A 25599-nucleotide genomic window follows, 5' to 3' on the forward strand; every position below is an offset into this window, starting at 1 on the left:
TACAACTTAAGACGCGCGTTAATGTAACGTGCGTGTGTCTTCCTCCGTAGTGGTCTGATGGCCGCTCCTACCTGTAAGTTACACGGATATTATCTAAGAAACTCTAGATCTGGTATACAGACTAGTAGTTCATAACAATGGCCGAGTTGGTGTTGCCCATTCATCTATTCCTAGCTGAACTATTTCCCTTCCATTTTCCTCGACCTGAGTAGATTATACCACATTCCCAATCTACAATGCAGCTGGCTAGAACTAATGACAATTGACGGTGACAATTAAATCTAACATATGTTAACTTCATTTATTGATTTTGTAAATGGTTTATACTGTAATTTCATTTATTGTGTGATTGGTATTCCAAAATGTCAGTTGGGGAGAAGGAGACCGAAGTCAAGTTCGAGTGCACCTTTGACGCCGGTTTGCCACTTGCCGTACCGAGTATCAAAGACAACCAGAAGGGAGCCTACATGGCGTGCATCCACGGACTCCAGCAGCTCTTCCACTCCGAGGTCGGGACGCTAGAGGTCGTTGTTAGGAGTGCTTCGGATTTGGCTGTCTCTGGTGATAAGTGTGAGTATCGTGGAATACTTAATTATGGTGAAAAAGGCAAGGAAACGTGAAGCCCGTATTAACCATTTTTCAGGTAGTAAACATTGAAGCAAATGTCAAAGGTGTTTACCACGTACGGTTTGCTCAAGCTGGTGGACCGAAGGGATTGCTCTCATTGTTAGGAATGAAGCCGATACATATGGATGTCTACCAATGCGTCTCTATCCGTTTAACAGATAAAGTTGATCCCTACGTCATGCTCGTTGCGAACGACGGAAAGCCTGCTATCACCAAGGTGTGCCGCGGCACACAACACCCCATCTGGGATGAAAAGTTTGCCCTGTCCCTGACGTCACGTACCAGGAATGTCGTGTTGACTGTAATGTAAGCACTGCTTCATAACTATTCTCCATGTAGAGTTCTGAATGATAACTTTATAACAAGTATAAACTTGTACAACGCCAAATAAATTCAGCGCTAAAATTGACAGTTTTCTTTCTTAGCTAGAAGGTCCCCTTGCTAATAGACGGGCGATCTTGCTGCGATCTCGCTGTGAACTACAAATTACTTTTGTAAACGTTAAACCTTGTCTTCATAATTGGAATATCATGCAATGCGAAAAAAAATTCGTTTTTCTTCTGTTCAAATTCGGTGAGCGATCTATCAAATGTTAGGTCCCATTGCAGTCGCTCCGAGGTCGCAGCCTTTGTGCTCCACAAGATGAAGTCAAAGTCTGTGGTTGATTTAAAGTCCGAAACATGTGCTTCCGAATGAAAGTTTTTTTTTCTGCTTAGGGATTTCAGCCAGTCCAAAGACATCGGCACATCTATCGTGGACATTGCGGAGTTGACGTCTGGTAAAGAGGAGAGCAGGTCTCTAGATTTGCAAGGCGGTGGCACACTGCATGTTCGCCTTTACCTCAAGGTGCACCAGAAACCAAAGCAACTTGAAGATGGGGAAAAAGTTATCCCTGGGATTATGCTGCCGTTCATCGCCCCGGTCTTCCAAAGTGAGCTGGACACAATCAGGAACGAGTTCACCCATCTGATCATGTCGTTCCTTGGACCGGGTAAGCTGATGTAATCTGTATTTCTCTATCGGCCTGGTCACTCTTCAGCCTCAAGCCCGGGAGGGTGGCATGTTACAATAACTTCTCACGCCGAAGCCATTCATGTCTGACTTAATCTGTAGCTGAATCAATAAATCTAGAGGCTTCAGAAATAGAATCACATCGATCCATAACAAACAAGGAGGATTTGAAATCACTCATCGCATGCAACGCTGTTACTGAAAACCCATGAGTAGTTTGTTCACGTTACTGTTTTCTATCCAATCAGGCCAAAAGTATGGCCTCACCAACACAGCCCGCCTGAGGTCTCACCCCGAGGTTCCGCTGGAGGAGATGCCGGCAGCCTGCGTTCCCCTGCCGACAGAGGAGATGTTCTCTCCAGTGAAAATCGGCAGGCTCATGCAGCGCCTCGCAGAGTTCATTGCCTCACAGGTAACTATGAAATTACAAACGTGGACACTAGGTAATTATAGAATCACACACACACACACACACGCACACGCACACGCGCACGCGCACACGCGCACGCGCACGCACACACACACACACACACACACACACACATACATACACACACATACATACACACATACATACATACATACATACATACATGGATGTCCCGTTTGCAGGAAGGCAAAGAATAGTGACAACAAACTGCTCAAACTATCTCAGTTTGATGAGCACTGAACTCAGAATGATGATCCCAGAATTTTTGTTTTCTATCTGCCTCTTGCCGCAACATGGTTTATGAACTAGATATGACCGTTTCCATCTACCATGTACAGGCTCAGATCATGATGCGCTATGCCCAAGCTAAGCGCCAAGGCATGTGGGATCCATGGAAGGCCAACTTTAGCGGCTACCTTCCTGCTAACGAGAAGCTGATTGAGACTTGGCAAAATGATGAAGAATTCTGCCGCCAGTTTCTCCAAGGTAGGTTGGCACTCGGCAATTCTCTAATGTATCGACCAAGAGGCACATTTCATGGGACAAAGCTATCTATGACTACATTTCTGATTACATGCTGTTTTAACTTTAAATATCTTTGCCTTAATAAACTACTACTAATCGTGCTTGAAACGACTTGCTAGTGACCTAAGTTGTAAGGTGTCTATGAAGATGTTAGGAGTACATATAATATCTACATCCGACCTCATACAGAAAGGCTTTATCTATTTGATCTTAACTTGAAATGATAAGAGAAGCGCGTGTTTTACATGCAAGTTGTAATATTGATGAAATGTAATGATTCTATCTTTGCCTTTAACATGCAGGAATCAACCCGATGTTGCTGACAGTGTGTAAAGAGCAAAGTCAGATTCCAGCCAGCATGCTGGGGCTGAGGGCACAAGGCAAGACCGCGCTGCAGCTCATGGCCGACAACAGGCTCTTCATCGTGGACTACGCGCCCATGCTCGGGGCACCGGCTACTCCGGGCAAGTTCTTCTACGCGCCGATCGTGCTGATGTACAAGGAGGAACTGGCTGGTAGGAAGTCTCGTCTGAACATGCTCGGCATCCAGCTAACCAGGAAGACCGGTAAGCAATTGAACTAACCTAAATGATGTGACATCAGGTACGTTTTTTCCTCTTCAAAGAAAACAGCTATGTCTTCGCCTTTGAAGTGCCATTTGTAGGAGCGTGTATATCTGCTGGCAATACTGTCAATATTTCTATATCATCATCATTATTACATTCTCCTTTTTGCACCTTTGAAATCTTACAAATCGTATGCAGAGGCCAGTCATTCGGTATCAGCCTGGAGAGAAAGAGAGATAGACAGAGAGGAAGAGATAGACAGAGAAAGAAAGAGAGAGAGAGAGAGAGAGAGAGAGAGAGAGAGAGAGGAGAGAGAGAGAGAGGGGAAGAGGAGAGAGAGAGAGAGGAAGAGAGAATGGTATATTCATGAGATAACAACCTTTGCAGCGCCAGGCTGAAGTGCGGTTATACACAGAAACAAACATTAAGAGAAAAAAGAACTGCATTGTAGTCCCAGCAAGATATTCCTTCCCATTCTGTTGAGTGCTCAAACGTAGTGAATGTTTGACATAATGTTTATGTATTCTTCATTATTCATTATGCTGCTTTGGACTATAGTATACAAACAGGGGCCTCTCCGGAGACCACGTACACTCACCCATTTACCGAAATGAACGCGTTGTTGGTTGATATCGTCTTATCTTCTGGGAGATTACACTTTTTCTTCAGTTATAAACCTCTTGGTTTTACACCATTTATTAACATTGTGTGGACACAACAATGTGCTTTTCTTTCAAATTTTGATAATGGGTCTTCTTAATCTTAAACCTATGAGATCCTATGAAGGCATTTGGTGTGCACTGTCTTGGGACAATATTAACAAGGAGTCTATCTTGTAAACTGTAGGCAAAAATAAAGTGTACTCACCAGAAACGGCCAAGACTCACCCCAACAAGTACATGTTCGCCAAGATGCACGTGATGTCAGCTGATAACAACGTGCACCAGTTCCTGTACCATCTGGGCTACACCCATCTCGGCATGGAGCCGATTGCGGTGTCCCTGCACACCCACCTGCCACCAGACCACCCCATCCACCGCCTGCTGCTGCCGCACTTCAAGGACACCATCGGCATCAACTACCTGGCCCGCCACTCCCTCGTCTCCAGGATCTTCCCAATCACCGACCCGATGTTCGCTACTTCCACCGTGGGAGGGCTCCACATGTTCATCAAGGAGTGGCGCAAGTATCGCTTCATGGATATGGCGTAAGCTTCACGTATTTCTTCTTATAATGTAATATGTCACATTTAGATTTCATCGCCCACAAACAAACAAATTAACTGAATAAATGAAGACCTTTATTGCACATTTTTGCCACATTGGGCTAAGTAAAGGTCACAACAAAGCATATTGAACAGATACAGTTAACAGATACAAAATAAACCTAACTATCATTAATACCAAGGGTGGAACAGCGTACTTAAAGAATTTAGAGGCCTATTGTGCATTGCATCAAATGCTTCTCTTGACGTATCCTTTGCAATTTGACAATGTGCTCGGATGACGATATCATGGTACTATCTTCAATATATGTCGCAACAATGTAACTGATATATTAAGTATTAACATCGCTCCTAGAATTCTAACACATCTTAGTTCCTGAGTCACAGTGCATTTTACTCATTGTTCATCTATCAGCAGACAAGATTGAGTGCCAACAAGGTGAAACAAGATTCCTGTTGTAGCATCAATAAGCGGCTACCATTTTCTCTGAATGACCCACTAGGTTCCCAGAGGAGCTGAAGAGGCGGGGTTTTGACGAGGCAAAGTCGGACGGGCTGGAGGACTACTACTTCCGCGACGACGGCTTCAAGCTGTGGAACATCTACAAGGACTATACGTAACGGGAGTGGTGGAGGCAGCGTATCTCTCCGACAAGGAGGCTGCAACTGACGAAGGTAACCTACAGATTTAACATGGTGGATTGGGATTATTAAAGGTAAATGTCATTTTCATGATTAACGCATGACTGGTTATCCACGTTAAAACTAGAGATAGATTATATGTTAGGCTAAGTTGGAAGGGATTATTCGTAGGTGCTGTTTCACGGGACAAGTAAACTTTTATTTGCCATATTGTACTCTACTAACTCCACATGTAGCTCTTCAGCAGTTCTGTCAGATGATTGAAGGTCCCGGACAGCTCCACGGGTTTCCACGCGAGATTTCCACTAAGGCACTGCTCATCGACTGCCTGACCAACATCATCTTCAACGTGAGCGCGCAGCACTCCGCAGTCAACTTCCCGCAGTACGACTACTACTCCTTCATCCCTAACAGGTATGTGCCTACGAACGCGCGCCAACCTGATATGACATACATGCCCCAACGCTGTGGTTACATCTTTGCTTTATCATAACGGCGCTAACTAAAAGGTAGGAATTCATTGATTTTAGAACTTGCCATGTTAAGTTCTCTCTATATGAACAATGGTGCAACGGTAATTAACTCCATGAAAAAATACTTTTTCATGGGGATATTGTTTTGCGTGCGTTTGCGTGTGTGTTATCCTGTGTGTATGTTTGTGTCACCGGACGTCCCAACAGCTGGTGGTCAAACAACAAATGGGTACACTACCAAACCTGTGTACTTGTTTCTATTATGTGGATACCCTCTGGTACATAAAACAAAACAACCAGCGGCAACAACAAATAACTAGGGCAAATAAAACACATCATATATAAAAACAAATTTCATGGAGATTTTGGGTCTTCGGACTCTTGTTGATAAAGGGTTAATAAACCATTCAAATAATGCATGCGAGTTCAATTAACCATTCAAGTAATTCATTACACAGAAAAGAAAATATGTAGGCTAGACTTACGCAGTCTATCGTAATATATATTGTACGCGTACGAATAACCAACGATGGTTCGGCGGAGTCAGCAAATAGAATAGTTTGTCATGGATGTAAAAGATGCTACCGATTTTACAACCGACCTGAAGCCCAAACCTCACCAAGCAAGTAGTCAACACCTGATTGATACATTGAATATTACTATCACTTTCAGGATAGACATTCGACTCCAGACGTTAATGACGTAATTATGTTCCTGTTTGACCAGGCCAGCCCAGCTAAAAATGGAAATGCCCCACGGCCCGAATGACATGCTGGAGTCTGCCATCCTGGAGGCCCTGCCGGACCTGAAGTTCACATCTCTGCAGGTCCTGCTGTCCTACATGCTGTCCATGCCGACTCAAACTGCCATCACCGGGGTAAGATCTTACAGGCTACTGTAAATTTATGTGTTTCATTCGGGGCATAATTTCGTGGTAGGCGTGCAAATGAGATTTTCGCGATGCTTGCAGTTCGAGGTTAAAGCACTTCAATAGTACTGCACTAGAAATGCAAAACGCATATTCGCAGTGTCATGGTTTCGCGGTAAGGGATCAAAATGAAAAGCACTAAAAAAACAAGCATTTCTTCAAGATTCGCGGCAGCTCTGAGTTAGAAAAGACATATTTTGTGTAGGCCTAGGTAAGGTGTACATGTAGCAGACTGTCGTTGAACGTTAGAGAGAATCTTGCCAAAGTTGGTCTCGCCTAGTAAAAATATTGCACCATGGTTCAGGGGATGATAAAACACAGTGCCTAATAATATACTGCAGGATCCTGTCTACTGTGTCTTCTTCTCCTTTGCTTAACCTCATTTTGGAATGGTAATGTCCAGATGGAGGCCGTGAAGAAGATATACCCTGATGTCCATGAGAAGTTCCACACACAGCTTCTGGGCCTCTCCAAGGACATCAAGGCTCGTAACGAGGGTCTGAAGGGGGAGGGGAAGGTCGCCTACACCTACCTGGACCCCGAGAACGTCGCCATGAGCATCGACATCTAAATTCAGAGGTGCAAAAAGATTGGTCAGCCGCATGGTAGTACATAATTGATTCATATTCAATGCTTTGGCCACATATAGTGCATACGTCTAAAGGCTCAAAGGTATCTGATGTATCGGCGGGATGTATTAGGAATTATGTAGCCTCCAAATAATCGCAATATTCATTGTGCATGGTGGTTATACGTACAGGATATGTACATGTTACGTTTAAACTTGATTACAATTCAGGTGGTGTAGAAGTCAGTTAAAAGGGGAATCGTATACGTAGGAGAGCTAGAAAAGATGTTACATGTAGAACATATAACGTTACTGTAACCACTGAAGTCACAGGGAACATACTTTGTTTGGGTGAAAGTTTATCTGTAACGGCAGTTGACATTATAAAGATTTTATGCGGTATATTTCCGTAAATAAAGTAAAGCGCTTACAACCAACTTGACAAGAATCAGAGGACTGATCGAAAGCTTGTTGCTTGTACTCTTAACGACACACAAAGTAATTACGTTAACTTAACTTGTGTTAAATCCCTATAACATTAATGAGTTGTTGTCACCGGGTGATGCTGGTTTCTTGCTGAATCGTTTTTACTGCCCGTCGATCTTCTTAGTTCTTAGTGGTATGTGTGGTTACGTTAAACGCTCTCAGAATGCTTTCATCATAATTCAACGGGGCAATGTCGATAACAAAATGCTAGAAAACATGTTGTGGACTTATTTTGTTATCAAGCGTTCAATTTTAGAGACGTATTGAGATTTTAGCTGTTATGATTATTCAAGACTTACAAAGTCGACATGCCTAGACATGTGCAGACATCTGCGCTGTATCTGCTGCCGATTAAAGTTGTCTCAAGATGGCTTTAATGGTTTTTCATTTCAAATTTTCACTGTCTAGTTCTTTAAAACCAGCGTTACCTTTGAAAATCGAGCAACTAAAATGAACAATACAAAGTAAATACTGATGTATTCCCAGCCTAGCTAAAATGTATCTCTAAAACGTTGATTTTATCAATATCAAAATATTGAGCCAAAATCAGACATTCAAATGGGAAGATTGTGAACGACATTAATTATAAGACATCGAGGAAATTAATTATAAAGCGGACTTGCAACATTCGGCATTATTAATTTACCTTCATCTAGGCTTCTTGTCTTACAAAACTGTTCATGCAATAAAGAGTGGAGATTGTATTATAGAACCCTATCCATGTGACCACTTATTACACCTAGGATTTTGCAAAATTGATCAGGCAATATTTGCCACTTTTTTCGAACACTTACGATACGTCATGTACCTAAAAGATAATGGTGATTTCCCAAGTAGTTTGATTGCTACTTTCATGACTTAAGTTCTTGGTCCTTCCAACACACCAATAAAGTGTGTAGTTGATATCTATGGATGTTTATCTCTTTTTCATTGACATGTATCACATGCATGTTTGAAAGTCCTATCATGGAATGCAACGGATTCATAAAATTTCCTCATTCATTATGTAGATTAGCTCCTAATTTGGATGATTGTCATCTAATTATGCAAATCATCACTTAAGCTACATACCAAAACTCATGATGACCCGTCAAATCCTTCTTGAATTATTCTTCTTCAAAGTCTCTAACAAAATCGGCTACTGTAGTTCCAAAAAGATGCCTGGGGGCGAACACTAATCAAAGAGCCATCAACCATTAAAATGTCGTGACCATAGTATGTCCGGAACAAGAGATTTCAAGAACGGAAGTCCTACTGTACCATCCTGAAAAGCCGCTAGGGTGCCCATAACTTAATCATTTCTTCCTTTTGCAAACACATGCCAACATAACAAATATCATAAAGATCCATCTGCGACTTTTCGAGTCATGCTGTTCAGAGACCAATAAATATAATCGTCATGGCAAATGTTATAATGTGTAATACATGTACCAATAAACACATTTACATTGTTACGTCATATTATGACAGAGAGTTGAGGTTTTTTCTTTTACACCACTTTCCACTAGAACATTTGACAGGTCGCTCAAGGAATTCCCTATATAAAGAAGAAATATTTTTGTTTTGTTGTCTTTTGAATTATACTTTAACACCGTGAATCATATTCCAACAGCTTTATTAATAGTTTCCCACATTGCTGTAATAAGTGTGAAATATTAAACTTACATGCTGCTGAATATGATAAAGTATATAGGCATGTCTATCATGGGTGATACCAAAAAGTTCAATAATGGCCTTCTCGTGCCTCGTTGCTTGAACATAGTAAAATAACCTTACTCTGCAATTCGTTTGGTAAAATTACCTAACTTTCAAAATCTTAACACAAAATGTAATAGATGGCCATGGTAGAGATTTAAAAAATGATATCGATGGTATTATCTCTGCAACATGCAACGGCTAAAAACGGAGACGTCCTTGCAGCCCAAACTATTACAATAGGAGATGGATAGGTTCATTTTAATGTAACCCTGAACCCCCTCCCCATAAACAGCCCCAGTTCTGTGTAGTAATATGTAAAACATAGGAAGAGCTCTTCCTTTTCGATATCATCAAATAACATGTTAACAGTCACTTCAAGTTATGAGGTTGTAATAGACTTGCATTACATTATGTATAAACTGCCTTTAAAAAAATTGTTCAGCGTTGTATTCACTGGACCTCATGATCACTCGTAAACGCCAAGATTCCTTCAGGTGTAAAGCTATGCACACAACAATAGACGGACACGTGTGTAACAAGGGATATGCCAACTAATCTCTATCGTAATGTTGGGTTCCAATCTCTACATCTGAACCGCCTTTATTTGCATTGACAAGTGCATCAGCCTGCTGCACGTAGTTTGAAGGAGCTCTGATGAAGTGTGACTTAAGTTTGTGCACAAACACAGGTACGGCCTGGAAACCTATCATGACAAGAGGATCGATTCTTTCTAGAGTTTCTAATAAAAACAGTAGCAGTTCCCAAAAAAATCATAGGTTGCCAACACCACTTCTTTCTGCTACCTGCCACTCAATTGTTTCCCTGCAGTAAGAAAAGTTGTAGCCTGGTATCCACCCTATTCTACATTTAGATCTGTTTGCTTCTATGGTTGGTTCCCTGCAGAATAGCCTGGCACCAGTTAATCAAGAAACAGCTGGCCCGTGAATATTCACCAAGAATATGAGTCACAGTGACTGTCACACCGTTCTTGTAACAGTAACAGGGTTGGAAGCTCGACCCCCTCATACTGCTTCTGAGATTCCACATGTAATGCAGGATTGGGGTCAGAGGGGGGCAGACTATTCTGCATGGAGGCTATCATAGGAGCATGCGTCGATGATAGTAATACGTCCAGGACTGGTAATAAGGTAAAAGTTACTCAAGCAACCGGATAGCTTTTGTAAAAGGTCAGACGTTTCAGGCAGTGACTGACAAAAGGTGGTGGATGCTTCCTGAAACGTCTGACCATTTCAAAATCCATCCAGTTGCTTGAGTAACTGTAACCTTGCGCATCATAGGTGCAAGCCACAGCTAGAATAGATTGATTCCAAGCAACAGAATTCAACTTGTCATTTGTAGTGTAGTAATTGTACAATGTACATACAAAATATCATAACAATTGTACTTGGCAGAGTTAGAATCACATTCAGATTTCAGCAAATATTTACAACTGGTAACAAAAGGTATGAGGACATTTGTACACAAAAACAGATGTTTTTTCTCTGAAAGTTCATTCAAATAAAGGGCAGTTGGGCTTTAACCATCTCCCTGCTGATGTATACATTAACTTATACAAATTTGCTGTACAGATGAGCCCACAGCAGAAGGTTACGTAAAAATGCAGCAGCACACAAGATTTTTCTGAATCTGTAAAATCAAAAATGCATGGGAAGCCTAAAAGTTATGTTTACTCTTCTCTGTTTCTTTCTTCTCACGTTCTTCTCCAACCAAGTAAGGTCGATGACATGAACCAGATAGCTATCAGCATGGTATCACCATATATATGAATGTGTTAGAGTAAGAGTATTCTAGTTTAACAGGCTGGACCATGTGAAGGTAAACATTATGTATTTGCATGCAAATGTTTCTAGATCTAGTTTAACTATCTGACTGTTCTAACAGACTTTATCCATCCAACATCATTTTACACCTCTAAGCTCCCAAAACACTTTATGTTTGCAAAGATCTAAGGCTAAGCTTTTTATGAAGACTTTGTGAGCGGCACATTACCTTTGGAATCTAGCTGCTCACAAGCCTTGTGACACTCGAATATATATTGAGTAACCATTCAGAATATGCAATTATCAGATTAAGAATTCTTATGTTTCATGTAATGTCAAGCAAAATGAAAAAAAGGCTTCCAACAGGCAAAATGTTTAAGAATAAATAGTGCACAGAGAAAAATGTCCTTTGTTTTATATATTTTGGAGATATGTCTCTTGGTTTTGGCCAACATACCAACCAACATTGGATAAACCATCTAGCAACATTTCTGATGCTATTTTGTCCAGATCTTTAGTAACAATGACATGATCTTGTGTCCCCAGCTGTTGTTACAATTATATACAAGTACAAAATCTGAAGTCTTTGCTGAGAATTCTCATAATCCAGGTCTGTTTAGATTTACTGTGTAAAGAACTTCCTCTCAGTGCATCCATAACAACATGGCAAATAAAAAGATATTGCATGTGACATCAGCTTCCATCTAAGCTAGAACCAACATTACCTATAGACAATGGAGTAATATTGCAGCACAGACAAATATAGAGATGACATCAGCCTCTATGGTGCAGAGCTGAAGAGTTCCTATATAATATAGACATGAAGGTGGCATATTGCTATGATGACAGTTTGACAGCAAGTCTATGTTGTTGTTGCCTAGCGACCCTCTGTGCCTCCATCTCTTGTTTCCTGCGTTGTTGGTCGGCGTGTCTCCTCTCGCGCTCGGCCTGTCGCTGCTCCCGTATCGCTGCCTCCGCCTCCCACGCCAGCATGGAGTCCCCGTCCTCCTCCCACGCGTTCCCGTCATCCGTCCATGTCTCCAGCTCGGAACTCTGGGAAATAAAACAAAAAACATGTGACTTTGTGGTTAAGGTGGTTGACTCTATAGATCATGGGTTTGAATTCAGCACACAAATCTCCTCACTCCACTCAGGTGAAAATGAGTAGCTGGCTTGTGTGGCATGCTTAAAGGCAGTTAACCAATTATGCAATACAAACATGTTACACATCAGAAGCTTGTTGCACAGGACCTTTCAAATTCTGTAAATGTCTACAGCTACAAATTCTATGGGAGTCTCAGTCTGTTAATACAAGTGTGTAAAACACCACAAACATGTAACACTATTGCTGTACATCTTTCCTTCAAAGCATTTTGTCCTTTTTGAACTAGCTGTTTGGCACCCAATTCCTATTGGTTACACTGTTAGGTAGCAGGGAGAAGGTTAAAAGCAATTCTTGTAAATTGAAGCAACACTCATAACATGTGACATAATTAAACTAGATTACTTCACCTAATCTCTAGTGAAACACTCCCGGGTTTGTGTCGTTTATATATACAGGAGTGCATTATACAGGGGGACGTTGCATTGGAGATCTTTTATAGACAAATTTTTCCAGTTGTTGTTGATCTACATAATGTTGGCTCTGCTCACTTTGTATCAGCTTGTGTAAACAATAATTGTACAACAAATTTGTATGGATTTTTCACCATTTTTCCTACATGTGCAGATGCCTTTTTTTTGCATCTAGAATGTTTTTGCGATGGAACTGACAGACGTTTGTGACATTTTCGGCATGTTGACCATTGCTGAATTGTAAAACAATTCTTGTTTTTTTTATGTCCGCTTAATACTAACCAAACTAAGAAGAAAATTACTCCCAGTAGACATAATCTTAAGACTTGTATGATAAATTTTCAGGGCTTGCGTAATAATACTACGGACTTCACTACTTGTTAAGATCAACATTCGTCATCCTGGGTACAGAAACTCACTTAGATGACTCCATCTCTAACAGCAAGCTCTTTCCCCCTAACTATACGGTCATTAGAAAAGACAAGGGCTTTGGAGCTAAGGGAGGAGGGGTAACTCCTTGCTTTCAAGAAGGACCTGGTGGTCACACACCGTACTGATCTTAATACAGACTGTGAAGTTGTATGGGCAACCGACAAAATTCATGGTTCTTAACATGACTGGCAAATGAACTTGCACCCTGATAAATGCCAGGTTATGAGGTTTACTCACAAGCGCAAGCCTAAGCTTTTCAACTACAAACTAGGAAGCCACATATTAACTGAGACCAGAAATCATAAGTATCTAGGTGTGACCTTAAAGAGGGGTTAAACTTAAAAAGTCTACTATACTTTGCTAAATATACCCCAAAGTCAAGTCCTCACTTGTTTTACATAAGTCCGCCATAGTTCAGGGCTCTTCCGTCATTGGTAACTTGGGCCGTTCTGACGGCTACTTGCCTAATGATTGAATTAATCAATTGTAAGGTCACAATATGTGATATTAGGTCTCAGCATTTCCCATTCAGTATGAACGAGGATTTTGGATCTGGCTTTCATGTGAATGGATTTCAAGGAATTTTTTGAATTCAAAGCTCACTATCTCACTGATTCCTTCGAATTTGTTGGAAATTTCCTCAAAATCCATCCTCAGGAAAGCCAGATTAAAAAGCCCTATACACTTTGGTTTGGAAATGCTGAAACCTGACGTCACACATTGTGACCTTACAATTGATTAATTCAATCATTAGGCGAGTAGCCGTCAGAACGGCACAAGTTACCAATGGCGGGAGAGTCCCGAACTATGGAGGATTTACGTAAAACAAGTGAGGACTTTGGGGTGTATTTAGCAAAGTATAGTAGACTTTTCAATTTTAAGTTTAGCCTCCCTTTAAATAATCAACTATCATGGTCTCAACACATCAATAACACTACAGCTAAAGCAAATAGATCACTTGGATTTATCAAACGCAATTTATACGATTGCCCGAAGACAGTTAAACAAAATGCATATATGAGTCTGGTCAGACCACAATCTTGAATATGCTAGCGGTGCATGGGATCCCTATCACAAGGACCACATCACCAAAATAGAGGCAGTTCAAAAAAGAGCCGCCAGGTTTGTCTCTAACACATACGCATATTCAAACACTCATCAGAGCTCTACCAAATTAGTTACTGACTTAGGTTGGGACACTCTACAGAACAGAACGTCAACAGACTCACAATACTACAAAAAGCCTCCTGGCCCTGCCGGTGGATACATACTTGCAGCTAAACCCTTGCCAATCTCGCCACAACCATCCAAACTCGCTTAAACCAATCCCCGTCCACAAGGACTGCTACAGATTCTCCTATTTCCCACGAACTGCCAGAGATTGGAACTCATTGCCATACTCAGTAACACAGAAACTAGAGGTGGAAAAGTTCAGAGGGGAGATCACAGACCACCTGAGGAAACACCAGTAAGTGCACTACTACCCATGGACGCTTTCCCCAACTTAAGGCGAGTTGTCTAGTACAACAACAAGATGTCAAAATTAGGCCAAAATCAATGCGTGCGCTGATTTCATCCATCAAATTTAATTGCTGTGGCCTAAGGAAAAAACATTTTCATCAATTTCATGTCATACAGTTTAGATTTTTTGGATGGATGGGGGTGAGATTTTTGTCCCAACAAGCAGCTTTCTGTCCTAGGATGAAGGAACAGGTCTCGGAGACAGTCCTGTCTGACACTAGGGCTGTCTCCAGGACCCGTTAGTTAATGTCAGGATGGAAAAAAATTCACCCTTACCGTCCCAAAATATGAAATTGATGAAAATATATTTTTATAAGCTTAGAATGATAAATTTAACAATGAATATACAAAACATGGGCTCCCAAACAATGACTGAATGAGTGGGACAGAAGCTAGATACAGCCCTACCTGACACACAGCTCTTACAAATAAGCTGCAAAAATGTTTTCCCCACCCTATCATGTATGTTTGTTTGTTGTCTACTCACCACAGGTAACAGCCCTGCATCAGTGCTTGCAGACAGACGGCTCGACAAGCTCCCCAGGTCCTCCATTGGCTCCGAATGCATTTTTTTCTTTACCACGATCTGTGGAGAGAAAACGGCTCCATTCACATGTGTGATACGGAAGCTGAAGCTATATGAGGGATGTCTTGTCATCTAAAAGCACAGACAACCGTACTGTCTCAAATGCTGCCATGATTCCCTATTCTTTTTTTCTGCATCAGCACAAGGTACAATATCTATCTATCCTTTTAATATATCATACTTCATAAAGGTAACATCCTGGTTCAATCTCTTTGGTAGTAACACTCATCTTGGTTGCACATTAAATCTGCAGCGCCATGTCCTGGAATTAACACTCACCTTGGTCGGTCGTTTAATCTGCGGTGCCATGTCCTGGAAGTAACACTCATCTTGGTTGGTCGTTTAATCTGCGGTGCCATGTCCTGGAAGTAACACTCACCTTGGTTGGTCGTTTAATCTGCGGTGCCATGTCCTGGAAGTAACACTCACCTTGGTTGGTCGTTTAATCTGCGGTGCCATGTCCTGGAAGTAACACTCACCTTGGTTGGTCGTTTAATCTGCGGTGCCATGTCCTGGAAGTAACACTCACCTTGGTTGGTCGTTTAATCTGCGGTGCCATGTCCTGGAAGTAACACTCACCTTGGTTGGTCGTTTAATCTGCGGTGCCATGTCCTGGAAGTAGTCAGGTTCAGGTTCCTCATCACTGTTGCCGTGCTGTGCGTTGCTAGGGACGACCTCCACACTGGTTGGTCCATCCCCCCAGTCTGTCCAGGAGGTCAGCTCTGGCTGCCATATAAGGACATATGAGTAAGTGATAAGTTAGAATTGTGTCATATAAAGACATCTGATTGGCTGACAAGTAACTGGACATATGAGTGAGTGATATGATTGTGTCATACACATGTAAGGAAATCTGATTGGGTGACAAGTACTTGGGTGACTTGATTTGACTATAGTTACTGTAGTGCCATATAAGGACATATGAGGGAGTCGAGGGACTGATACATTGTGTAAGTTGGATACAGCTTATGATTACTGCAAATTCATAAAAAATACAATATTTTCGAAGGGATTCTATTTAATGGTACGTAGGAGGAGTGGAAGAAAGGTTTTTGAAGTGGTTTGAGCTTGCAGTCAAAATAATCTTAATGATACTGTAGTCTGCAGCACAAACACACATATCTGTTCCCACGGTGCACTTTACCTCATTCCCTGCAGCACAAACACACATATCTGTTCCCACGGTGCACTTTACCTCATTCCCTGCAGCACAAACACACATATCTGTTCCCACGGTGCACTTTACCTCATTCCCTGCAGCACAAACACACATATCTGTTCCCACGGTGCACTTTACCTCATTCCCTGCAGCACAAACACACATATCTGTTCCCACGGTGCACTTTACCTCATTCCCTGCAGCACAAACACACATATCTGTTCCCACGGTGCACTTTACCTCATTCCCTGCAGCACAAACACACATATCTGTTCCCACGGTGCACTTTACCTCATTCCCTGCAGCACAAACACACATATCTGTTCCCACGGTGCACTTTACCTCATTCCCTGCAGCACAAACACACATATCTGTTCCCACGGTGCACTTTACCTCATTCCCTGCAGCTCAAACACACATATCTGTTCCCACGGTGCACTTTACCTCATTCCCTGCAGCACAAACTCACATATCTGTTCCCACGGTGCACTTTACCTCATTCCCTGCAGCACAAACACACATATCTGTTCCCACGGTGCACTTTACCTCATTCCCTGCAGCACAAACACACATATCTGTTCCCACGGTGCACTTTACCTCATTCCCTGCAGAACAAACACACATATCTGTTCCCACGGTGCACTTTACCTCATTCCCTGCAGCACAAACACACATATCTGTTCCCACGGTGCACTTTACCTCATTCCCTGCAGCACAAACACACATATCTGTTCCCACGGTGCACTTTACCTCATTCCCTGCAGCACAAACACACATACATGTATCTGTTCCCACGGTGCACTTTACCTCATTCCCTGCAGCACAAACACACATATCTGTTCCCACGGTGCACTTTACCTCATTCCCTGCAGCACAAACACATATCTGTTCCCACGGTGCACTTTACCTCATTCCCTGCAGCACAAACACACATATCTGTTCCCACGGTGCACTTTACCTCATTCCCTGCAGCACAAACACACATATCTGTTCCCACGGTGCACTTTACCTCATTCCTGCAGCACAAACACACATATCTGCTCTCACGGTGCACTTTACCTCATTCCCTGACGCTGCTGGGGCTTGCACTGGGACCGTACCACTGCTGTGAGAGGGGAGGGGAGTGTCGCTATTCCGCCGATCACGGGACCTCCACAGCAGGCGTTTGAAAAAGTTGAAGATGACAGTGAAACAGCTGCACAGGCGCCATAGCTTCAGCTGGATAATTCTCATCTCGTCAGGTGTCTGCAAATCACATTAATGATTATGGAAACTGATTAAAGAAAACAACACAGGGCTCGAAATTCATCTTTGGGAATAGGTGCACTGGTGCACCCAACTCAAAAAATTGGGTGCACAGAAAGAATTTTGGGTGCACCAGATAAAATAAAGTTGAATGTTCTTCAGAACATGATTACAAAGTCTAATGCTGCTGCCTTTCTTAAGAAATTCAATCTGTAATTCTTTAGCTAACTTTAAAATTTGAAACAAATAATACATTAAATAAAGTACAGCAAAAAGTTATCATGCTGTTTTTTATACTTACATTTCAAGAATATTCTGTATACTAGTGTACAATAGTACCTTAACCCTATAGCCTACAAAAATATCTAGGTGCACCAGTGCACCCAGTCAAAAATTAGGTGCACAGCTCCAATTTTGGGTGCACTGGGTGCACATGCACCCACTATTTCGAGCCCTGCAACATATACATATATATCAGCTATCACACTATCCGTTTTAAGAAACTTCTTTAAGAAAAAGCTTTGAGGCATTCAGATGACTCACTGTCACTGAGTGTATATTTTCACTTATCTCTACCCTTCATTTGGCTTTGAGAGAGTAGACGCAGGTAACGACATCTGTGCAAGATGTTCAAAGATGGCAAATGATGTTTTGTGCTGATATGCAGCGAAGAGGAAGAATGATCATCCAAAAACATCATCGATGGAAATACAGTCTCATGTCCAGAGCACGGTGGGATCATTCTGATCAAGGAGGTTGTTCTGATGTGTTCCCTTGCTCTGGGATTTCACAGTTTAGTGGATTGTTCCATTCAAACAGAGGGGAGTATAGCAAAAAATACTGCGGACAAGACAACTAGACACTACCACCAATCTTGTGATATTGGGCATGGTTGGACAGGTTTGCTTAATATGTATATGCATTACAAATGATAATGAATCATGTTTTACTGTTAATTCCAGGTAGCCACTACACATTATGTAGCATCAAAAAGGGCCCAATTACCTTCTACACGATATGCACTGATTACACACAAGATTGAATTGGCTTTGGAGTGGTCCGGCTCTAATTCAATGTGGAATCTAAACGGCTGTAGAAAAGGGTACTCTCATCTCCCAAATAAACATACCCCCCGGAATAAACATACCCCCCGGACAAATCTTCAAAATCTAATAAACGTACCCCCCGGAATAAACATACCCCCCGGAAAATGACCAAATTGACACGTAAACTGTGTCCATGCTACTTCTGTCCTAAGCAGGTAGGTTCTTTTTATTCATTTATGCCTGATTTATTTCTTGAGATTAACCACATTTGTGTAAAGATTGACATAACAGGTGACTATCACGTTTTAAAGATGTCAACCCAGACCAGACTGTAAGGTTTGATCCACTCACGCTGGGAAGGACCCGTACTCTTTGTAACACGTAAATGTATAGCATCCAAAATTGTTGGAAAAATTGGGCACAGGTTCCTCGCTATGACCCCTAACCGGGGGCCAACGGTGCTTTCAAATTCAACAAGTGGAAATGTACATGATACATGCATTTTCTACCCGGAACTTGAAGCAAGTGATCAAGGAAAATTGTATAAAGTGACATATGATAAACAAAAACAGAAGTAGTCGCCAAACTTCTCAAGTTCACTTGGATGGGCAACACCTTCAGAGTCTACTCTTTTTTCACACAAATGTATCAACATTTAGAACTTGAACAGAAAATTATAATATCCTGAATATATGCTCAGTAAAAGTATTATTTATTTGTAAAAGCCATATAGAAAGGACGAACTATGACATGTATATGATGTTATTTTTTTTTTATATCTCAACTTGCCATTTATCGTGTTATGCATTGCATGTAGAATCAGAGATTTGTAAACTGTATGCTTTCCACAAAATCACATTATTATATAATGTTATGGACATTACCATATATTGTCCTTGGTTGTGTTGTTGCAATCCAAATAATTTCAAATCCAAAAATTACCCTTGTATGTAGAAAAGAAAACTTTCATTTTGAGAGACTAAATTGTCAACAAATTTATTGTTTAGATACAGAAACCACAAGCTTGTACAATGTTGCCAAAAACCACAGGGTTCTCATGTTACACATCAAAGCCTGAGCCAGACGGAGCGGCGTCAGAACAAGCCCTCCCAGACAGTAAGGGGCGGGGCTAACAGAAGCTACACGCAAACTTCTTGGAAAACCTGGGCATTCTCTCTGTAGGGGAGCGATCTTTTTAAAAGTATTTTGTTTGTTATAATAATCGCGACTAGATTCCAATTTAATTGTGTATAGACTTAATTACACAAATTTGTCTTTGTCGAAATTCTGTACAGTTTTGACTAAGGTAAAGGAGTTTTATTTGTAGATAAAAAAAAAGTATTTCCCCTTCGTCGAGGTGAGCTCTTCCATGCATGAGAAACTTTCCCATGGACTCACTGCCCTGGGTCTTTACTGTGGCGATTTTCGAAGGACTAAAATGTTCATGTTTGTGGTAGGATTGAAACCTATTGGTATATTTTGAAAGTGATTATACAGTTGTTAATACTAAGACACAATTTTTACGTGGTGTTTTTAAATTTTCAAAGTTTTGGCTCCTTGATATTGCATGCGTACTTGAAACACGGTGCGCCGCTAGCATATTCATGTAATTTGTTTTCTGATCAGCGTGCTATGATTAACGATGTAAATAGAGACTGTCAAAGTTGTGTATATGAAAAATACATTTCAGAACTTCATTGTGCCGTCTTATTTTCCCCTAATAACAACGTTTAATTTGTAGCGAGATCGACCGATATGTTAGTAACGTTACCGCCAGGATTTCACAAATGCCGGGTCATAATTTGTAGCGGCGGGGAAATCCACGTAATTTGGTCTAAAAGTAGCGATTTAGGAGCAAAAATATCATGGAAATATGGGAAAAAAACTTAACTTTCGTTATATTGGGGATCTCTGGTAAGCAAAGCCTCAATGAATTTTCAAAAAAACAATAAACGTACTGTCCAAAATAAGAACGTACTGGGTGGATTTTGAGGCTGAAAAAAATAAACGTACCGGTACGTTTATTTGGGAGATGAGAGTATGCAGTCATGAGGAAGGGAATCTCAAAGATTCGGTGATATCTAATAATCTATACAGGATATGTGATGCAAATCTACGAAAGCCATGCCATCCGCTCTGGTATTCCAGTGCTGAATCAATGGGCGAATTGGCCTCAGCACTGGAGCCGAGTTCTGATGTACAAAAGCAATGCCTTCCGCACTGGATTTACCAGTGCTTGGGGACAAGTCAGCACTGGAAAACATGTGCTGAAAAAACCTCAGCACCGGAAAACTCCAGTGAAGCGTTTTCAGCACTGGAACGTTTTTTCTAACTAGTGCTGAAGTGCTGCAGCGGTGTCAGGCGTAAGCAGTGCAGCAGGATAACTTACTTTCTTTACTTTTGTTATTCATTGAAAATAAACAATGACTACGTTTACGGATGTTAGACTTCCAGGTAATAATATACGCCAAAAATGATTACTCATGCAGCTGAATGAGATTGAAACTCTTATCTAGTTGCTTAAGTAATTATCTTTGGTGTAAACAATGAACAAGTTTATTCCAAGCAAACTGCAACTTTGTCATTTTGTTCATTGTGTAATTGTAAAGTAGATATAGGTGTGAGGTATGTGTAAAAAAATAAAAAAACTTTCTTCCTTTCTGACCATAAGTTGTATCTTTGTTGTGTGATTGTGATAGGATACATCCCTTGGGTGGCCTTATTTTGTTGGCGTCATTAGTGTGTTTCTGTGCACATGATCCGTGCCAAATAAAGTGTTTTGAGCATAGTATTGGTTCGTTTGTTAAGAACCTCAACATTTTGAAATTCAACAAGGAAGTAGAATTTATAATTGCTCGTGGGCAAATGAGTTCCCAGGTGTCTGTAAATTGCCCCCAAACAAATTATCTTCCAATGACGATCGATACAGTTACCCTTGAACCTTTGATCTTAGAAGTTGGTCACGTCAAGGATTCTACCCCGGTAATATCGAAATTCAAATCTGTTATAGATATTCCATATGGATAAATTTCAGTGAATAGTCCGGAAACGTACTACCGGTAAGTTTTTAAAAAGGCAAGTAAGTCACCACCCTAACGTATCTCAGCACTCCGTTCGCAGTGCATTCAATATTTGTCAACACTCAGTTTCCAGTGCTGATGTCGAGTCAGCACTGGTTTTACTAGCCGCGGCGACTGTTGGAGGGCTTCTCTTACTTGCAGTTTTGATACTTTTATACATTAGCCAGGCTAATGTATAAGACTGTGAGTAAGAGAAGCCTTCCAACAGTCGCCGCAGCTATGGTTTTACCAGTGCCGAACTCCACTCAGCACTGGAACCGAGTGCTGAAAAAGGAGTGCGTTGCTTTCATAGTTTTGCATATGTGACCATCCACTCATGAAGAGACAGCAGTCACAGTGCACAGGGAGGTCGTTGACTGGTAGTACTTGGGTCGTACTTAATACTGGATTGTGTCGTTTATTTTGCTCGACCGTTTTACGACTCTTACTACCACTAAAACACGACCGCCAGGCTGGGTTCCGTTGACTTTATCACGGGGTTCCATTGACTTTATCACAACCAATTTACTACCTGTATACTGCCACGGTCGTAAATCAGTCGTAATGCGTCATATTTGGGTTGTCCACTAGAAGAGAGGTCATAGTGTGCATGTGATCCTGATTATCAAAATAAATAAAACGGAGGTCAGTCAGATGAGTAAGTTGTTCAAGTTTGCCTTTTCCGGTATATTAACAAAGATGTATATGCTTTAGTTACTAGTACAGGTTTCCAGTGTAGCCAACCTGTGTTACTTTTGCTTGGAACTGTGGCCACCGCCATGTTAGGCGTCACCATTTTGATGGGAGAGGTGTCTTTTTCCAGAGTTATATTTGTTTCTGTAGTCTTGGTAACGTTACTTGTTGTCAGGGCAACTATAGCCGTGGTGAAGTCGTAGAAAGGGAAGGACCAGATTCTGACCTTTTAGTCGTCAATAGGTAGGTTTTAAGTCGTAGAGGAGGAATATGGTTGTGGATTGGTCTGGAAAGTCCGATTTTACGACTTAATCCAGGCCAGTTGATGACGCACAAAAAGCACTGTCTGTAACTTACGACCAGAACACTGCCGATTTTAGACAGCCTGAAAATCACGACCAACGACCCATTCCAGGCTTCTTTACTTACCATTCAACGACCTCCTTGTGCACTGTGAGTGGAGAGACAACATTTTTTAACAAGCAAAACTACGAAAACCACGCTCTCCTTTTTCAGCACTCGGTTCCAGTGCTGAAAGTGGCTTCAGCACTGGAAAACCAGTGCTGAGTTAAGTTCAGCACTGGAAAACCAGTGCTGAATTTTCTTCAGCACTGGAAAACCAGTGCTGAGTTTAGTTCAGCACTGGAAAACCAGTGCTGAGTGGAGTTCAGCACTGGAGAACTCGACGTCAGCACTGGAAACCGAGTGCTGAGACAAGCTTCGGCACTGGAAACCGAGTGCTGACAAATATTCCGCACTGGAAAACTAGTGCTGAGATACGTTACGGCGGTGACTTACTTGCGATTTCAAACCGTAGTATTTTTCCGGACTATTCACTGAAATTTCCCGACGGTCGGCCCAACCTCCGACGAACACGGCTTCCAGACGACTCAGAAGCTGAGTACAGGAAGCGTATTCGTCAGGAAAGTGCCAGTTCTGATGCCAGTGAGGAGAGGGCCGTGCAAGACCAGCGCATCGACCTTTGGCAACTGCGTCCGGTAGTTAGCAACCTCATCAAGAAGCTATCGAAGAAAGGGGTGGCAACAAAAGAGGTAAAACGAGACGAAGTTCGTCAGGAGATCGCAACCCATCACATCGAGGGCTATCAAGCACCATCGGACGCACCAACAGCCATGACAGATTTAATCTTTCTTGAGATTCATCGCCGGCTCTTCGAGTAGAATATCAGAACCACCGGCCCTTTTCAGGGCCACCCAAATCTCTCACAAAAGAGCTGTATCACATCACAATCACGAAACAAAGATATACAACTTATGACCAGAAAGAAAGAAAGAAATAAAGTTGTTCATTTGCTACACATCCGTCATACCTATATCTACTATATAATTACACAATGAACAAAATGACAAAATTGTGTCGGAATAAAGTTGGTCATTGTTTATTCTAAATGAATCACAAAGTAAGTAAGTTAACAAGTGACCATGCTGTACTTCTTACGACTAATACTTCTCTCAGCACTGGTAAGAAAAACGTTCCAGTGCTGAAAACACTTCAGCACTCGTTTTCTAGTGCTGAGTTTTTTTCAGCACTCGTTTTCTAGTGCTGAGTTTTTTTCAGCACTCGTTTTCCAGTGCTGGGGATTTTTCAGCACTCGTTTTCCAGTGCTGAATTGTCCCCGAGCACTGGTAAATCCAGTGCGGAAAGCGTGGTTTTTGTACATCAGCACTCGGGCACCAGTGCTGAAAATACTTCAGCACTCGGTTACCAGTGCTGAAAATACTTCAGCACTCGTTTTCTAGTGCTGAGTTTTTTTCAGCACTCGTTTTCCAGTGCTGAGTTTTTTTCAGCACTCGTTTTCCAGTGCTGAATTGTCCCCGAGCACTGGTAAATCCAGTGCTGAAGGCGTGGTTTTTGTACATCAGCACTCGGTTCCAGTGCTGACGGCGGTTTCAGCACTGGGTAACCAGTGCTGAATGACCTTTGACATGACCCGTGACCTGGCGCCGCCGCTCTGTCGCGCATTCAGCACTGGTAACCGAGTGCCGAACTCCATTCAGCACTGGAAAACGAGTGCCGAGACAAGTTTCAGCACTGGAAGACGAGTGCTGAAAGAAACTCAGCACTGGAATACAGCGATTCAGCACTGGAAAACGAGTGCTGAACTTTCTTCAGCACTGGAAAACGAGTGCTGAACTTTCTTCAGCACTGGAAAACGAGTGCTGAACTTTCGTCAGCACTGGAAAACCAGTGCTGAGGCCGATTCGTCCGTTGATTCAGCACTGGAATACCAGTGCGGAAGGCGTGGTTTTCGTAGACTTGCTTTTAACAATAACATTTAGACATAACGTTAGTTCTTTACCCATAATTGTACATGAAGTAATAATAATAAGAAAACACTGAACAGCAATAAGACGTACCAGATCACCGTTCAAACATCCATGCCGTGGATGATCTGATGTTTTTAAACGGAGATCCGAGATATGTTACGTTATGTGAAAAATAAATCATGACGCTCGAGTTCTCAGTCGCCCCCCCCCCCCCCCCCCCTCACTCAGCGGATCAGTACAGAGTTACAGCGCACACTTACCTTATTATTCTCAACCTACAGATGGAATGTTGACTACTGGAATTTTTCCTCTACAAAACTCTTGAACCTTTGCCCTAAACGACATGTGCAGTACAGTGTACTACTGCAGGCGGCTGTCTGCTGTATCGCCCACTCCGCCCTCCCCACGCGCGCTGGGAACTATGGGAAGGATTTCTGGGTTACTTCCGGGTTCTAATCCTGAGCTGGAGTCAAGAGAAACCACAACCACAAGGCCACAGCAAGTAAATTTTATGGATGACATCAACGCTCTCGTTAATTTTCGCCTGATTTGCAAATGAAAAAAAGAAGAAATTTCATTGCCCTCCGATAATATGTCCGACCTCCTTGGTCCGACAAAGGCTTTCTGTGTCGTGTATTAAAAAATTACCGTCGCCGAGAAGGTTATGCAGAGGGTAGCGTTTGTTTGTCTATCTGTAGTGGACCAACATAACTCAAGAATGCCTGGATGGATTGTTTTGATATTTGGTATATGTTGGTAGGTTTTGATGAGGCCTGAAAACGATTAGATTTTGGCCCCCCTAGCGGCTTCTTATGGTACTGTTTTGATATCTCGTGTTCTGGATATTCTATGGAACTGATTTTTGAGTGGTACATAGACATTTGGACCAAGGAGGTTAAATATATATAGATATTTTAACCTCCTTGTTTGGACAGAGAGTAAGTGGTACGGGTTTGGGCCCCCTAGCGGCTTTTTTGGAACTGCAGGAGCAGCTTGTGTCTGACTTTGAAAGGGAATAACTCAAGAAGGGCTTGA

General features: G+C 41.9%; 2 protein-coding genes across 4 annotated transcripts in view; one reads left to right on the plus strand and one right to left on the minus strand.

The window, feature by feature from the left end:
• The window catches only part of LOC136424039 (uncharacterized), a 33246-nt gene extending 27885 nt beyond the window's left edge, over nucleotides 1-5361 (plus strand). Inside the window, exons 13-21 of the mRNA XM_066412441.1 lie at nucleotides 370-570; nucleotides 786-933; nucleotides 1344-1618; nucleotides 1887-2050; nucleotides 2407-2554; nucleotides 2896-3159; nucleotides 4006-4366; nucleotides 4888-5059; nucleotides 5263-5361. Coding sequence (XP_066268538.1) covers nucleotides 370-570; nucleotides 786-933; nucleotides 1344-1618; nucleotides 1887-2050; nucleotides 2407-2554; nucleotides 2896-3159; nucleotides 4006-4366; nucleotides 4888-5005 — 1679 coding nt within the window. The 3' untranslated portion in view covers nucleotides 5006-5059; nucleotides 5263-5361. The remainder of the gene's footprint in view (nucleotides 1-369; nucleotides 571-785; nucleotides 934-1343; nucleotides 1619-1886; nucleotides 2051-2406; nucleotides 2555-2895; nucleotides 3160-4005; nucleotides 4367-4887; nucleotides 5060-5262) is intronic.
• Nucleotides 5362-9712: 4351 nt separating this feature from the next.
• Nucleotides 9713-24989, minus strand: LOC136424455 (receptor-binding cancer antigen expressed on SiSo cells-like). Of its 3 annotated transcripts, none has more exons than XM_066413059.1 (5): nucleotides 24825-24989; nucleotides 17293-17478; nucleotides 15654-15800; nucleotides 14976-15074; nucleotides 9713-12013 (listed from the first exon to the last, which is right to left on the minus strand). In XM_066413059.1, exons 2-5 carry the CDS (start codon nucleotides 17464-17466, stop codon nucleotides 11798-11800), a joined length of 636 nt encoding a protein of 211 aa, XP_066269156.1. In that variant the 5' UTR covers nucleotides 17467-17478; nucleotides 24825-24989; the 3' UTR covers nucleotides 9713-11797. The 3 variants fall into 3 exon arrangements, with proteins under 3 accessions (XP_066269156.1, XP_066269155.1, XP_066269153.1); XM_066413058.1 differs by lacking the exon at nucleotides 24825-24989 and adding an exon at nucleotides 22706-22729; XM_066413056.1 differs by lacking the exons at nucleotides 17293-17478; nucleotides 24825-24989 and adding an exon at nucleotides 16219-16377.
• Between the last annotated feature and the right edge of the window lie 610 nt (nucleotides 24990-25599).

Source organism: Branchiostoma lanceolatum, chromosome 18 (genome assembly GCF_035083965.1).
Source record: "Branchiostoma lanceolatum isolate klBraLanc5 chromosome 18, klBraLanc5.hap2, whole genome shotgun sequence".
Taxonomy (NCBI): domain Eukaryota; kingdom Metazoa; phylum Chordata; class Leptocardii; order Amphioxiformes; family Branchiostomatidae; genus Branchiostoma; species Branchiostoma lanceolatum.

Coding starts and splice junctions, on each gene's coding strand:
- LOC136424455 (XM_066413058.1), bottom strand. Junction 15,801..17,292: donor CAGCAGCGTCAGGGAATGAG/GTAAAGTGCACC, acceptor CTTATATGGCAG/CCAGAGCTGACCTCCTGGAC. Junction 15,075..15,653: donor AGATTAAACGACCAACCAAG/GTGAGTGTTACT, acceptor TTCTCTCCACAG/ATCGTGGTAAAGAAAAAAAT.